The sequence below is a fragment of the Parasteatoda tepidariorum genome, chromosome 10 (genome assembly GCF_982258835.1).
Source record: "Parasteatoda tepidariorum strain Cologne lab strain chromosome 10, Ptep-v5.0, whole genome shotgun sequence".
NCBI classification, from domain to species: Eukaryota; Metazoa; Arthropoda; class Arachnida; order Araneae; family Theridiidae; genus Parasteatoda; species Parasteatoda tepidariorum.
The window spans coordinates 33670026-33687197 of record NC_141764.1 but is presented as its reverse complement, the minus strand read 5'-3'; the positions used below and the strand labels follow the sequence as shown (position 1 = coordinate 33687197).

Below are 17172 nucleotides of genomic sequence, written 5' to 3'. Positions count from 1 at the left end.
CCGATCCCAAATTCAGTACTGAGAAGTACGTGGTCAATCACGTTTCAATCCTTATTTAAGTTAGAACTTACTTTAATGAAACAACAATATCAAATAGTACGAGACTGAAATATCCAAAACCAAAGTTGACTTTTGCGTTCAGTGTATGGTCAACTATACATTCAATCCGATCCCAAGTTCAGTACTGAGAAGTACGTGGTCAATCACGTTTCAATCCTTATTTAAGTTAGAACTTACTTTAATGAAACAACAATATCAAATAGTACGAGACTGAAACATCCAAAACCAAAGTTGACTTTTACGTTCAGTGTATGGTCAACTATACATTCAATCCGATCCCAAGTTCAGTACTGAGAAGTACGTGGTCAATCACGTTTCAATCCTTATTTAAGTTAGAACTTACTTTAATGAAACAACAATATCAAATAGTACGAGACTGAAATATCCAAAACCAAAGTTGACTTTTGCGCTCAGTGTACGGTCAACTATACATTCAATCCGATCCCAAATTCAGTACTGAGAAGTACGTGGTCAATCACGTTTCAATCCTTATTTAAGTTAGAACTTACTTTAATGAAACAACAATATCAAATAGTACGAGACTGAAACATCCAAAACCAAAGTTGACTTTTACGTTCAGTGTATGGTCAACTATACATTCAATCCGATCCCAAGTTCAGTACTGAGAAGTACGTGGTCAATCACGTTTCAATCCTTATTTAAGTTAGAACTTACTTTAATGAAACAACAATATCAAATAGTACGAGACTGAAATATCCAAAACCAAAGTTGACTTTTGCGCTCAGTGTACGGTCAACTATACATTCAATCCGATCCCAAATTCAGTACTGAGAAGTACGTGGTCAATCACGTTTCAATCCTTATTTAAGTTAGAGCTTACTTTAATGAAACAACAATACCAAATAGTACCAGACTGAGACGGAATTTTTTCTCTAGCAATAAACTATTGTTCCAACTAATCCATTCTTTTGTTGTAATGAAAGTTCAAGGCAATATTTTTTATGGATATGAATTTAATGAAGAAAAGAAATGTCTTAACTATTTCTGAGTATAATGAAACAGAGCACTAAAAAAAAAGAAGTAAACGAACTGGTAATACCTGAGTCAGATATTAAAAGATAGCTATAAAAAAATACTTAAAAGGAATTGTGAAAGCGAATCTTTTCAAAAGATATAATAGAATTGTATTTAGTTAAGATTGATTGGTTTAATGAAGGTTAAACAAGAAAACATTCTAAACGCACGATATTTCTGTGAAAGATAAAAATCAGGCTAGCTTTTGTACACTTAGATGTCTTGGGAACTAAGAATAAATGGTTAGTTATAATAACAATGATTGATTTAAAAAAAAATCCAAACTGGCTTTACTGATTGGTAATTAAATGATTATTCTGCGTATACGGAATTTTGTTGTTGCTGATGAAAGTCATTCTTTATTTTTTTATTTTTATTTAAATCATTATTATTTTTTTTTATCTACTGAATGCGTACAACGGCATTGAACTTGTTATTTCGCTCAGAATTTACGGTTTGCATTTAAAAATGCAAATTAAAACGCGCGTTTTAAAAAGTGGACATAATTAAAACTGAGAGTTTTGAAAACTATTCATAACCTGAAATGCACGTTGATAAAATGATCTAAAAACGCGTGTTCCTCAAAATTCGTGTTTGTTAATAGAAATGGGCATAGTGTGAATTGCGCGTTAAGGAAACTGCACTGCGTTGATGAATACGCATCTTTTATAATTAAAGATAATGATCTTAATTTTTTTTAAACATCTACGTTATTCGTAAGAAAATCTCGTACAAAATGAATATGAAAAATTTCGACGTTTTTTATTTTTTTTAAATTTTTCTTAAACATTGCGAATAACCAATGCTTACCAAAATACACTAGTTATAACAATATTTTAAAAATCAAACCGTGCGTTTAGAATCATTTTCTTAAATAGCAATATCCATTTTTTTTTAAATCACGCATTGTGAGTTACAGCTATATTTTTTTAATCAAACGCATGTTTATTTTGAAATGTTCAAGCTATGTTTCCCCCCCCCCAATGCCCACCAGGATAATGACATAGGTCATACAGGCATTTGAAGGGCAGATTTGTTGGCCACTCTTTCAGTGGCACCATATTAGGTGGGCCAACGTTGCTCCCTCAGTAAGGACAGGTAGTACACAGAAGGAAAGAACATCCATGCCTTGCCCGGGATTCGAACCCAGAACTTTTCTGATGCAAGGGCAGTTCCCTAACCCCTACACAGAGCTGGTCGGCTGTTCAAGCTATGTTAATTTTCACTATTTTGAGCCATGTCCAAAAAAATATCCATGATATAATTTTTACTGAAAAGATTTAAAAGATTATTTTAAATGACTTCTTGATGACTCAGGATTCTAAAGTTTTATCTGGATTAAGAAATTTTTATTATAATGATTATTCGTTACAAATAATGGTTCTGTGCTAGGTGATTTTTTTTTTCCAATGTAGTAAATTTAAAATCCGCTTTACCTTTCGTGAGCAAGTCGGCGTAAGTTCGAATCTCCTGAATCTTGACTCAGTATGGCGTAGTTTAAAAGGGATTTCTGAAAGGATAAAATTATCAATGAATTATGAATTATTGAAAATTATCAATGAATAAAGTCAAATGAATTATGAATTATGAGGTCTACAACTTTTTAAATTTTTAAAAAGATGTAAATGTATAAGTCAACATATGAAATTTGAACGAAATTGGTCAAATAGTTCCAGAGAAATTGAGTTTAATGTATCTGACTCTTTTATAATTCGATTTCTCGGGAGCTATTTGACAGTTTTGCTTTTTGACACATAAAATTAAATTCTTTAAAATTATGTAAAAATATGCGTATTTTACAATTCAAATTTTCTTTTACTATCATAAAAAATAATAAAATTAAATAATAAAATAATAAATACGTAATTATTTAAATTTTTTTGCATGGGTTTACGTTTAGATAAACAAACTTTATAATTGTGTAATAAAAAGTTTAAGTTCATTAAAAAAGTTATCGAGATACAGCGAAATACAAAAATTAACTTTGGATTTTAACTTTTGAGTTTTAGAAATTTGAATCCTTTAAAAAAAGGTATGTTTATTTATAGGTGCTACTTTTCTGGGTCTGATTTCGTAACTTAAAATATCATCTGCACCAATTTATTATCATATTTGAGGTCACACCCTCGATCTAGCTAATACGTGAAGATCGGATCATTAGATCGAAAGTTATTCAGGGTGGTTAGTTTTTTTCTGTGCATTGCACACACGTTCTATTCATTATCTTTCTTCCGATTAGGAATTGAATTTTTTTGGCACTTGAGAAATCCTTTTTAATTTGAAAAAAAATTATGAAAAATAAACAAAAAATAAGGTGAAGAGGTAAATAGAATCTGCATTTTAAGTTCAAATTTTGCATATTGTTGAGATATAAGATATAGTTTAATTTATTGAATGAATAACTACAAAAGTATAATTTCAAAAAAAATATGCGGCATAGAAAAAACGAAGAAAGAAAGAATTTGCATCTTAAATCCAAAAGTTTTGAATGTTGTTCAGATATAAGATTTAGCTTGATTTTATTGAATGAATAACTACAAAAGTATAATTTTAAAAAACAACACACGGCATAGAAAAAACGAAGAAAGAAATAATTTACATCTTAAATCTAAAAGTTTTGAATGTTGTTGAGACAAGAAATATAGTTTAATTTATTGAATGAATAACTATAAAAGTTGAATTTTAAAAAACATACAGCACAGAAAAAACGAAGAAAGAAAGAATTTGAATCTTAAATCTGAAAGTTTTGAATGTTTTTCAGATATAAGATTTAGTTTGATTTTATTGAATGAATAACTACAAAAGTATAATTTTAAAAAACAACACACGGCATAGAAAAAACGAAGAAAGAAGGAATTTACATCTTAAATCTAAAAGTTTTGAATGTTGTTGAGACAAGAAATATAGTTTAATTTATTGAATGAATAACTATAAAAGTTGAATTTTAAAAAAACTACAGCACAGAAAAAACGAAGAAAGAAAGAATTTGAATCTTAAATCTGAAAGTTTTGAATGTTTTTCAGATATAAGATTTAGTTTGATTTTATTGAATGAATAACTACAAAAGTATAATTTTAAAAAACAACATACGGCATAGAAAAAACGAAGAAAGAAAGAATTTGCATCTTAAATCTGAAAGTTTTGAATTTTGTTCAGATATAAGATATAGTTTAATTTATTGAATGAATAACTATAAAAGTATAATTTCAAAAAACAACATACGGCATAGAAAAAACGAAGAAAGAAAGAATTTGTATCTTAAATCTGAAAGTTTTGAATGTTGTTCAGATATAAGATATAGTTTAATTTATTGAATGAATAACTACAAAAGTATAATTTTAAAAAACAACATACGGCATAGAAAAAACGAAGAGAAAAAGAATTTGCATCTTAAATCTAAAAGTTTTGAATGTTGTTGAGATAAGTGATATAGTTTAATTTATTGAATGAATAACTACAAAAGTATAATTTTAGAAAACATACAGCCTAGAAAAAACGAAGAAAGAAGGAATTTGCATCTTAAATCTAAAAGTTTTGAATGTTGTTGAAACATGAGATATAGTTTAATTTGTTGAATGAATAACTACAAAAGTATAATTTTAAAAAACGTACAGCGTAGAAAAAACGAAGAGAAAAAGAATTTGCATCTTAAATCTAAAAGTTTTGAATGTTGATGAGACATGAGATATAGTTTGATTTTATTGAATGAGTAACCATAAAAACATAACTTTAAAAAAAATATACTGCATATAAAAAACGACTAACGAAAAAAGAGGACAGATTTTCTTTACTGATTCTTTTGAGCATGAAGATTCGTGTCACTTCAAAGTAGCGTTTGTAAAGTAAATATTTTGAAGTAAAAGAATCAGGATATAGAAAACAAATATTAGCGCGGCATTCGTCATTATTGATCTATACATATTTGGTAAAAAAAAAAATAACGCTATAAATATTCTACAGTATTTATTTATCGCCCGATGCTTTAATTTCTCAGAAGAAAATTGTGTCATTTGCAAAGTATAATAAAACACAAATCGTTTACACAAAAGGCAATCTTTTTATGTATTTATTGCAATCATTCAGACATATTACTTCAGAATTGTTTTAGAATATTTTGGGTGATATCTATCCCTCGATATTCAGAAGCGTTTCACAAAGCAGAAATTTATTAATCAAGTTTAAAATGGTCTTAAAAAGAAAAAGTGTTTTATGGGAAATAATTAAAAAGTGTTAGTGCATTTAAAAACAGTGTCTGAAATTTTTTACGGAAATGCACATGCATAAATGCGCATTAATCATTTTCAGATTGATGTGCATAGAAATCGAATAAACTTTTAGCAGTGGAGTTATGAATTTTTCCTTTTCGCGGGTTCGATTGCTTCTTCAAAATGTAATTTTTGACGCAAATGAGACACCGGTGTCTCTTTTATATATTTCTTCTGACGTTCTAATTACAAGCAAGCATATATTTTGGTATTTTTTAAATATAAACAACAGTCTAATAGGTACTAAAACAATCTTTTAGATAATCGGAATTATGCTTGTACTAAAATATGAAATTAAAAAAAAGTAGTTCGAATTTTTTTTTAAAATTCATATTTAAAAATTTATTTACAATAATTGATTTTGTAAATTAAAGAAACTTAAATGTTGAATGATTGTTTCTTTGAGGTACTAGAAATAAGTTCAATTTTGAAAAATTATTGTTTGAAAGTGAGCTTTGGTAATTTTCACCTTTAACGCAGAAAAAGACACCAATGTTTCATGTTGTTATTTCATAACTATAATCATAAATTATTAAAATACTAAGCAAAATATCTTTAATTTATTTGATCTAAATTAATACAAAGTAATGAAAAAAGTATGAGAAATATGTTTAATAAAAATTCTGTGACAAAAGATTAATATTATTATAGTTTTTTTAAGCAATTTTCATACTATTTATGTTTATAATTTTGGACTTTTAATTAAATAAGAAATTTAAATTTTTAAATAATTTTTTCGTTCAACATGAAGTCATTCTTAAATTATCTCTAGTAAGGACCTGTGATTATAACGGCCATACACGCATTTAGAATCATATAAATTCTGTATCCAACTACTTTAACCAATTGTTGTTCAATTAATAAGATCGAAGTAATATTTTATGTATTTGAATTTGAGGTAAAAGCATTTTAAAATTATTTGGAAGAATTTAAAATTTTAGTTTCGAAAAATTCGTAATATTCAGCGGAAAGGAAAAAAAAACTTTCTAACTAAAAAATTCACGAGATACCTAGGGCTCTTACAATGATTATATTCACCACATAGTGTCTTTTGTATTTATTTTATTCTAAATAGCGCTAGTATTTTCTAAAATAAGTAAATAGGTAATTTAAAAGGATAGCATTTTATTTTTGGCTGTACAAAAAAATAGTATGATATTAATATGAAGAAAAGTCACAGTTTTGAGAAAATTAAAAGTGTTTGTGATCGAACTTTCTGAATTCTTGAAAAGTTCTACAACTCTGCTTTGTTTTTGCATAGCAAAATTAAATAAAAATAAACGAAAATAGAGAATTATTCAATGGTTCGAATTATTTTCATCTCGGTGGAGAAAATCTCGCCAATTCAGCAAACAAGTTGTCAAAGTGGTAATATTTTTTAAAAAAAAGTTTATAAATTTTTTAAATTGTCAAGTTTTTTACCTGTTTAAAAGCTTGGGCAATGCCTTACAACGAGATGGAATACGAAGGTAAAAATTAAAACATTTCCTATAGTTAAAAGCGTTGGTTCTCAATTTTTTACGGTTACGGAACCATAAATTATGGAGCTTCTTTTGACGGAGCCCCGACCTTCAAATAGGATCGTAATATACGAACAAAAAAAAAAAAAAAAAAAAAAAAAAAAAAAAAAAAAAAAAGACTACGGCTTAATTTAGAAGAAATTTTTTTTTTTTTTAAAAATTTATTTTTATGTTAAGCAACTTGAGTTTGCAGGTCTGCAGTGATTTCTAGTTTTAAGTTTTTATTGTATTCGTAAATTGAAATAGAATAATATAGATGAATTACGGTTTTTGAAAAACAACTATTTTAAACTGTGAGACTGGCTAACATAGAGAAATATTTTTTTTATTCTTGAACTTGATTATTTTACTTTGAATTGTAAAGTTTGATGATAAATTCTGACTCAATTATTTGTAAATGCATATTCTTTTCTTAATTCCTTTTCGCTTTCTCATTTTCGAATAATACATTGTTATTGCAAAGTATATATATCGATTTAAATTTTTGTTAATTTCCTTTTTTATTGGCATTTTACTTAAATAATTTCATAAAATTAACAGAAATATTAAATAAATAATAGATTATTGGTCGGTTGAAAACTTAGTTTCAGCTTTCAAAAAATCGTAGTTGATTAAGAAAAATCCTAACTCACGGAGTCCCAGTTAACTTTCTGTGGAACCCTAAGGTTCCACGGAACACCATTTGGGAAGCGCTGGTTTAAGTCACTGAAACTATGTCTTTTTATTTTATTTTCCATGGCGTAAGAACACTTTTAATAGCTTAATGTCCTTAAATTTAATAATTTTTGTGATCTGAGCAAATGATTCAATTTTCCTTACTTCATGTTCTGGATCAACTTGTAAGGCTTGATCAAAGCGAGCCAATGCTTGGAGGGATTTACCTTGTTCTAAAAGTAAAACTCCCATCTGAAAGAAAAAAATCATGTTGAAAATCTTTTATTTCTTTATTTTTTAAGTGAACAAAACATATCATTTTTGCTTTTCGTACGACAAACCTGAAAGAAAACGTATATAAGGAAAGTAGAGTTAAACAAGAGATTTCCAACAAAATGTGAACTTTTTCAAGGATTTTATTCCAAGGCATAATATGAAAATAATGAAGAAATGCTTTGCTTGAAGCAAAGTGACTATTTAAAAGCACTCCGAAAAGGCTCATTGAATTATTATCTCATAAAGACTCTATAGGACACCTATAAAAAAAGATCTAGTAGTTTATTGGTAAAGTAGAAAAAGTAGTTTATTAGTGTAACTAGAAAAATAGTCCAATAAACTAGTGCTTTCCAGTATATGAGTTTGTGGGGGGAGGAGTTATCGACAATGCCAACCTTCATCTATCAAAAGGTACCTCATGATTGAATCAAGTTAGCCTGTCTTATATACCAGTGAATTGATGTTTAATAATAGTAGTGGTAGTTACGCCACAATACTCACCCACCAGAATTTTATCAGGGACAGAATTCGATGAACGGATACTACTAGTTGCTGTACTTGTGAAAGACCGGGACAGCTGGATTAAGGTCACCGGTTTTTTGAGTGCTGAATGTGAGAGGTATATTAACTTCACGGTCGTAGTCGCTTCTGTGTTGCCTTTAGCAGTCGAGTGTATGCAGGCTGACGTTGTGCATGATCGAGACGAGACAGAGCAGCAACAGCGTGAGGAGGTAGATAATGTTGCAGTCACAAGTAGCGAGTCAACTATTCAATGTGGACCACCCATCGAAGTAAGCGTTACCAGATCGAAGTGGGCCCGTCAAGATCGGCGTGATCACATTACGTCCGTAAGTTACCAATGTGGAGGGTGGAGTTATCGACAATGCCAACCTTCATCTATCAAAAGGTACCTCAACATAGATTCAAGTTAGCCTGCCTTATATACCAGTGAATTGATGTTTAATAATTGTAGTGGTAGTTACGCCACAAGTTAATACACGCATGTTTTTGCATAAATTTTTTTTTTATTACTGAAAAACTTTTGTATACTTTTGGAACAGTGTAAAAGATAGTTTATTTGCATCAAATGTTCTGTTTAAGTAACATAATAAGTAAGGTAGTTCTGGAAGTCAGGATACATGTGGAACAAGTTAGTTAAAAGTTATAAATCTATAAATACATACTTATCAATTGAACCATTTTTAAAAAAAAAATTAAGTAAAGAAAAATTATTGCTGCTAATGTAGAAATTTTGTTGCTGATATGGAAATATTTTCGTCAATATAGAAACATACATTGTAAACATACATAACATGGTATTATAGAAAACATAAATAATCTGAAGACTTACTAACGTTGTAAAATAAGTCAGGATTTTGTTGGTCGTGTTTCATCGCTTCTTTGTACATATCATGAGCCTCTTGTGACCTTAAACAAAAAAAAAAAAATAAAAAAATAATTAAATAAAAAGAAATTAGAAAACTAATAAATTTTATGATCATTGATTATTAAATACAAAATTAATTGCAAAAGAAGTTTCAAGTTACAAAAGCAGAAACAAAAACATATTATCTTTCCTATCGATTATCGATTCCATTGTTATGTTATTTTATGGGCACGCTTTCTTTTATTTGAATATAGATAGCCTCATGAAAAAATAAAATTTACTCAAACATTTTTAAACTTTTGTAAGGTGAATAAATTATGAACTGAATATAAATTTAACATAAAAAAATATTTTCGTTTTTGAATGTAAAATAAATTTTCGGAATATTATATTTCAAGATTCATCCTAGATGACAGCACTACAAAACTTAAATAATTATTGGTTAAATAATTTCCCATAAATAATTATTTGAATTTTTATCTTCTTCTCAAATTTTTCATGTTGTAAGTAAATAAAAAAAAGAAGATAATTAAATGAATAAATAATAAAATAATTAAGTTTCTGCAATAAATTAGCTGCTGCAGTACCATAAACAAAACTGATTCATCCCAGGTGGCAGCACTAGAGAATTTGAAGAGTAATATTTACATACGGAAGAGACTTTGATATGAATATACTAAAGAAATCCCTTTACGAACTTTAGAATGTTTTTCTTTCTCCACATATAATTATTTGACTTTTTAGCTGCGTCTCAAATTTTTCATGTTATATAAGTAAATAAGAAATAGATAATTAAATGATTGAATAATAAAATAATTAATTTTTTGTACAATAAATCCTGCAGATAGCAGCACCATGAACAGAACTGATTCATCCTAGGTGGCAGCACTACAAAATTTAGAGAATAATATTTCAAACAGGCGGATTTTGATATGAATATAATAAAGAAATCCCTTTACAAACTTTATGATGTCTTTTTCCCCTTAAATAATTATTTGAATTCTTAGCCTTCTATCAAATGTTTTCAACTTGTAAATAGATGAAGAAATAATTAATTAAATTATTAGATAATAAAATAATTAAATTTTGTACAATAAACCCTACAGATGGCAGCACCATAAATAAACCTGAATTTATTTTAAAATCAAATGAACAAAATTTATTTTGAATAAACTACGTTTGTTCTTCACTGGAATCGTTAAGGCAGAAAGTGCTTGTAATTTAAGATAAATTATTATTATTTGCTAAAGAACATTCGCAAAACTAGCATAATTTTAAGATAGTAAATGATAAGTCATATTTTGTTCCACGAATCAGTTATAAAAACTAAATGTTATTTAATTTTTGAAATTGTGTAATTGTTGTTTTTATTTATATTTTTAACAAGTAGTTAATATAATTTATAACAATTATTTCCTAAAAATATCAACATTTCATGAATGTCAATGTACTAGTATAAATTCACAGATGTGCATAAAAAATTGAAAAAATTCTTTTAGATGCCCATTTTGAAACCTTGTAATATTATAAATGAAATTCAATATATTATTTGCAATATTATGAATGAAATTTAATACACTGTTCAGTTTTAAGTACTGTTACTTTAAAAAACCATACCGATTCAATCGCAAAAGAATGCTTGCCCTTTGCATGTATGCATCAACATAATCATTCTTCATGCTGATTGCTTCTTTGTAAAGCTGAAAAAAGAGAATATAATGTAACTGACATGACAACAAGTAAGTATAAACGTAATAAAGAAATTTAAATTTAATTGCATAACACATCTAAAATTGCTTACAGAAATAAAACAAAGTATATGTGATATAATCGAAAAACATACATTTGAAAGTTGAACTGAATAAATTTTTAAAAATAAAGAAAAGTTGTCCAATTAGAAAATAATACTATTAATAAAGATAGTTGGGGATACAAAAATAGATAAAATGTGAAAATTTAAGTTTGACAGACTGAATATATTACATACAACGCTTAGAAAACGAATAATTAAATATCATGAGATGAACGTAATGATTCGTAATGAGCACTTATTAGCTGTTTCATAAAAAAAAAAAAAAAAAAAAAAAAAAAAAAAAAAAATCAGCTATGGTGTAAAAAATTCCGGTAAAAAATACTAGCATTCTGAGTGATGGTACATTTTAATGTTCTTTACGGAAACAAAAAATCTGTTATACCGTAATTTTTACGAATTATTAGAGATGTTAAACTCACAATTTCTTATTTTCTTCGTAATACGATGCTTGTTTTTGTTTTGTATAACTTGTTGAAAATTGACTAGTTATGATCAAGGTCGTAAACCCTCATTCTTCCTCTGTGAGAAAAAAAGTTTGGGTACGTTTCAACGTTGTAAAAAATTCCGAATAAAATTGTAATAAAAAGTACTGACACTCTGAGAGGATCATCTGTGAAATTCATTTTCATTGTTAAATTTCTTACTATAATTTTTATGGTAATATTTATTTCATTACAGTAATTATGTAGTAAATATTACTGTAAAAATTACGGCAATCCTTTACGGCAGTGTTTCCAAAAGTGTGGTACGCGTACCCCCAGGGGTAAAGGGAATAGTTTAGCGGGGGTACGCGCTTTTATGCGATAACAAACGAAAATTGCAAAAAATTTTATTTAATAACAAAGCTAACCATGGAAATGTACTATTACGTATTTTTCTATTGGCTATTTTTTGCAGAGTTAACAGTTAATAATTAGTGGTGTCAACTGCCATTTGTGATTTTTAACTTTTGTAAAAATTTTTGATAGAAAAAAATTCATTCATTTTTTTTATTAGTGGTACACAGCGTTACGAAAAATTTAGAAATGGTACACAAAAGTTGTAAGTTTGGGAAACACTGTTTTACGTTAAAAAGCATCGACACTGAGTGTCAGTACAGAATTTTTATTCAGTGTGGTTACGCTTTAGCTGGCCAACAGACGCGTTTTCGATTTCGACCCACGGACACTTTTTAATTGAAAACCCTTGTTCAGCATTTTGATTATTCACCGCCTCCTGACATTTCTGAAATAAAATCACCAATTATGAATCTTAAAAAAAATTGTTCATATATTTATAAATACAATAAAAAAAACTAAGATATTTTATTATTGTAATATTTTCTAGCAGACATTTATGTTAGAATTAAACTAAACAGTTATAAGTATTTATTCTAATAAAACGCTAACTTAAAACAATGCGAACTACATCGAAAATAATATATCATTATCAAAGACTAATAAACAAACCCAAATATAAATCTACTATGTTGTTTACTTTTGAGTGACAAAAAAAAAAAAAAAAAAAAATGTAATACATAACTGTGTATTTAAACGTCAACGAGCATTGGGATTTAGGCTTTACCTCTTGAGCTTCTTCTAGTCGAGAGAGGTTTTGGGAGAGAAGATTTCCTAAGTTCAAGAACAAATCCATATGACGTGGAACAATATGGGTCTGATACTTCTGACCGGGACGTTTCTTTGGCAACAAGTTCTTAGCCTTTGATTTAATGAAAAAAAATTTTCTTTTAAATAATTCAAAATATTTGATGCCAATAAGATCTGATAGCTAATAAGAAAAGTGATTTTTACCTGCCAGAAAGCTTCTTCTGCTTTCTGTATCATTCCCAAAGTATTATACATCCTTCCCACATTCAAATGAGATCCTAGATCATCAGGTTGAACTCTGAACAAAAGAAATCGGTCTTTTATTTATAATATTCAAATTTCTAAGTTCTCCTTCAGTTTTTAAAATGTTTACACTCGAAATTCTTTAGTTTTTCAAATGTTTACAGTCGTGATGGCTCAGGGGATAGAGTGCTCGCCTTCCAATGAGGTGAACCAGGTTCGAATCCTAGCTATGGCTGGTTGATAATAATTCTGCATCCGGCTCGCACAGACCACATTGTTGAAGTAAAATATCTTCAGTAGTAGACGGATCATGGGTTAGAGTCCACTTGCCGTCAGGTTGATCGTGGGAGGTTTTTGTGGTTTCCCTGTCCATGTAACGGAAGTGCGGGTTAGTGTCATCAAAAAGTCCTCCACGAAGGCAAAATTTTCCCAATATTTGATCTAGGAGTTCCCTTGTCATTTAGACTGGATTCAAAATTACAAAGCTAGTGAGTTGAACATTAGTAGCAATAAACCCAAAAAATTGAATTTTGTAATTGAAATTGATTAGTCGGTCTCCCCGGTAATAAGAACTTTTTGAGAATTTTAAAGTGAAGGTATACACAAATTTTTAAAATAATGTGCAAGCAATTAAACTTTTACTTTTGCGTATTAACATACCATGATGCATTATTTTGAACTTAAAATAAAATTAAAATGGTCTCTTTATTCATTTGAGAGTGTGCTTGAATAATAAATGGTTTCAGCTCTGGTCTATTAAACGTCTTATGTGTATAAACTTCTCAAGTTAACTGCAAGTTTTACATTTGAATAATATTTTACATATATAATATAATGCAAAACCACAGAAGTTTAGATTTGCATGTTTTATTTCTAAATATTGAATCTAAAATATACAACACTATCTGCTCTTTTGATAAATTCTTTACCGGAATGTACTTTACTGGAATGTAATACGTGGCTTTGTTAAAAGCTTCTTAGCAGAAAACGTAAAGTTTATTGCCATTTGCAAACAATTTAAATTAAACTCAATTACATTGTCACAATACTAAGATTAATTTAACTTACTTCACTGCTTGTAGAAACAATTCTAATGCCTCTGCGTGCTTTCCTTTAGTTTCCATCACGTGACCCAAATTGTTATAAAGTTTGGCGTTCGCTTTTGTGAAACGCAATCCTGATTCGAACAGAGTCTCTTCATCTTTCCTTTGGGGATTAAAACACGAAATCAACTGGGAAGGTTCAAAAAGTAAAGTTTTAGCTTCAGAAAGTAACTTACCAATCGAAGTTTCTGAACACAGTTCTGGTGGCATTAAGGCACAGAAGAATCACGATGCAGGCACGCAAAAGAGTTTCGCGCTTTCTGAAATAATAAATAAGATTAATTTTTGTTGTGGGTATTATGTTTTCACTTCAGAAGAGTTTCAAATTTAGTACTTCATTATAGTTAGTTAATAACTTGTTTTGTTCCGTAAACTTGCGTGGTAGTTTTGAGAAAGCTACAATTAGCGTTTGCAAATTCTCACGGGCGTAGTTTAGGTTGCGAAAAATACTAACAAATAACCAAAATCAGTTATCGGATTCGTGTACCTCTGTTATTATGAATTTTATGTATGGCTTATCGTGACTCAACAAGCTATTTAGAGTAAAACAAAATTGTTGTGAGTCTCATATGTATTGATATTTTGCTAAAATCATGATTTCCCCTATTCCAAAATGCAATAAGATATATTCTTCTAAATCAATTTCAAACTACCAGACTAATATAGAGAGTTTTGAACTATTTTACCCATTTATCATAATATTTGCCGCAACTTTAATTTGTGGAAATACGCAAAAAGTGAAATTAATAAATATTAAAGGGCCTAAGTCCATAGTTTCGTTTTCATGTTCTGAGAGTCAAGAATTTAAATTCGTCAGAATAAAGGTATGTTTGTCCGGAGAAAGTTCGTTTTTGGGTTTAATTTAATTTAATTAATAGTCAGAACTAATTATATAACTCGAAGTTAAAGTGTGCTTGTAGTATCAGCGGTTCGTGAGTATGGACTTATTGAATAAATACCAAGATTAAACTTAATAACATTTATTAAAAATTAGGAAAAACAAAATATAAACAAATGAGCTTAAGCCGGACAACCTTGCTCGTTGCCGGTTAGAATACTAATTACTCCTTTTAGGAAGGAGAAAACTACCAAAAGCAATGCGATGGCAGCGCCATCTCTGAATTAACACAAATAATAGTCAAAATGATAAATTCTGGTATCACACCTTTCCCCCAAGTTATGGGTTTGGGTTTTTAAAATAAAATTCAAATACAAAACTGACACTGAAAATTAGAATTTAGCATAATAAACAGAAATAATAAAATATAAACATATGAAACATTTAACCATATGAAAACATGAACTGTCCTAGACACATTTGCTTGAAGTACTTAACAAATGCTTCAAAATGTAATTACTTGATCTAAATTATTAGATCCCAAAATCAAGCTAAGAAATACCGAAGAATTAAAATTCAAAATTAATTTTCAACCAAAATTATTCACAAAAATGGGTATGTTCGTACTAAGAAAATAACATAATACACACAATTCAATGAAGGTTTCAAATATCAAAAAAAAATATTTTTATCAAGCAATTCTCATCTCAAATAATCAGCATTAATATAACATAAACATTACTAAAAAAAAACTTCTATGAAACAATTAGCTTGATAATAAACAAAAGAAATATATTATCAATTATTATACACTTATTCTCAAAATATAATTTAATTTATATAACTGAATTAGCTGAAATTACATAACAACAAACATTTGAAATGTTAAAAATTATTATTACGTAAAGTAGAAGTTTGAAAATTAAGTAATCTCATAAAATGTTTAATTACCTATAACTGAGTTTTTAAGCACTTCTTATATAATCTATTATAGGTTAATGAATAAAATATTTACCTTCAAGCATACAAGAAAAAAAAAGAAATAATCCAAAATTAAACACATTGTTTATGAAGTAAACAATCTACTTAATGCATCTGCATTAGTTAATTTTGATCCTGGACAGTGAACGACCTGTATATTATATTTTTGAAGAGCTAGTGCCCAACGTTGTAATTTTGATGATTGTGGTGCATTTTTCACCACAAAAGCGAGGGGGTTATGATCGGTAATCACTTTGATGTTTGAACCAAACACCCAATGTTCAAATTTCTTTAGAGCCCAAACAATGGCGTAAGCTTCTCTTTCAATTGTTGGCCAGTGTTGTTGAGTCGTGGAAAGCTTCTGACTCGCGTAACAAATGGGATATTCTTTCTCACCACTCTGTTGAGCTAAACATGCTCCGATCCCGATTTGAGAAGCATCAGAATGGATAATGAATGGCAGTTCTTTAGTCGGTGTATATAGCTCCGGTGTATAACTTAATTTTTCTTTGAGCTCAATAAAAGCTTTCTCATGTGTTTCATTCCAATGTTCCAGCGCTTCAGGTGCTCTTTTCTTTGTGAGTTCTGTGAGTGGGTAAGCCATTTCTGCGTAACGAGGGATATAATCTCGGTAGTAATTAAATAAACCTAGCAGGCTTCTCAATTGTGTTTTCGTCGTAGGAGTTTCAAGGTTTCGGATGGCCTTAACCTTTTCGGGATCAAGTTGATGTTTCCCAGATCCGATGATATGACCAAGATACTTAATTTGAGATTTGGCAAAGGAGCACTTCTTGGAGTTCACAGTAAATCCGAGGTTTTCTAGTTTGGCAAACACTTTCTGAAGATGTTGTAAATGTGTTGTAAAGTCAGGAGAAAATATAGCTATGTCATCTAAGTAAGCTCTAGAGAATTCTTTAAATTCTTTTAAGGCATTATTCATTACTCTCTGGAAAGTAGCTGCAGCATTTTTCAAACCAAATGGCATAACTTTGAATCGGTATTGGGCCCGATGTGTTTTGAATGAAGTGTACTCTTTACTCTCTTTCTCCATTGGGATTGCATAATAACCCTTAAGTAAGTCTAAGGTAGTTATTACATTTGACTTCCCTATGCAGTACATTAGATCGGTAGAATTCTCCATAGGAAAATCATCAGGTTTTGTAACTGTATTCAAAGTTCTATAATCGATACATAAACGTAAACTTCCATCCTTCTTGCAAACACAGACTACAGGGTGTGCGATATCAGCATCACTTTCTTCAATCAAATCTGCATTCAACAACTCTTCGATCTGTTCATCCACTCTTGGTTTCAACGCTTCAGGAATTCTGTAAATATAAGGCTTCTTTCGTTCTTTATTAGGAATCAGTCGAATTTTGTGTTCTTCCACATTAGCTTTCCTTATTTTACC

The 17172-nt window shown here is 29.0% G+C and overlaps 1 protein-coding gene across 3 annotated transcripts in view; it reads right to left on the bottom strand.

Annotated features, from left to right (window-relative positions):
• LOC107450915 (protein O-mannosyl-transferase Tmtc3) overlaps positions 1–17172 on the bottom strand; it is a 120794-nt gene that overhangs the window by 7828 nt on the left and 95794 nt on the right. For all 3 annotated transcript variants that reach the window (XM_087154206.1, XM_087154205.1, XM_087154207.1), the window contains exons 10-17: positions 14119–14202; positions 13908–14045; positions 12801–12894; positions 12574–12708; positions 10815–10897; positions 9166–9238; positions 7700–7786; positions 2532–2605 (exon numbers count right to left, since the gene is read on the bottom strand). In XM_087154206.1, the coding sequence (XP_087010332.1) occupies positions 2532–2605; positions 7700–7786; positions 9166–9238; positions 10815–10897; positions 12574–12708; positions 12801–12894; positions 13908–14045; positions 14119–14202 (768 nt within the window). The remainder of the gene's footprint in view (positions 1–2531; positions 2606–7699; positions 7787–9165; positions 9239–10814; positions 10898–12573; positions 12709–12800; positions 12895–13907; positions 14046–14118; positions 14203–17172) is intronic.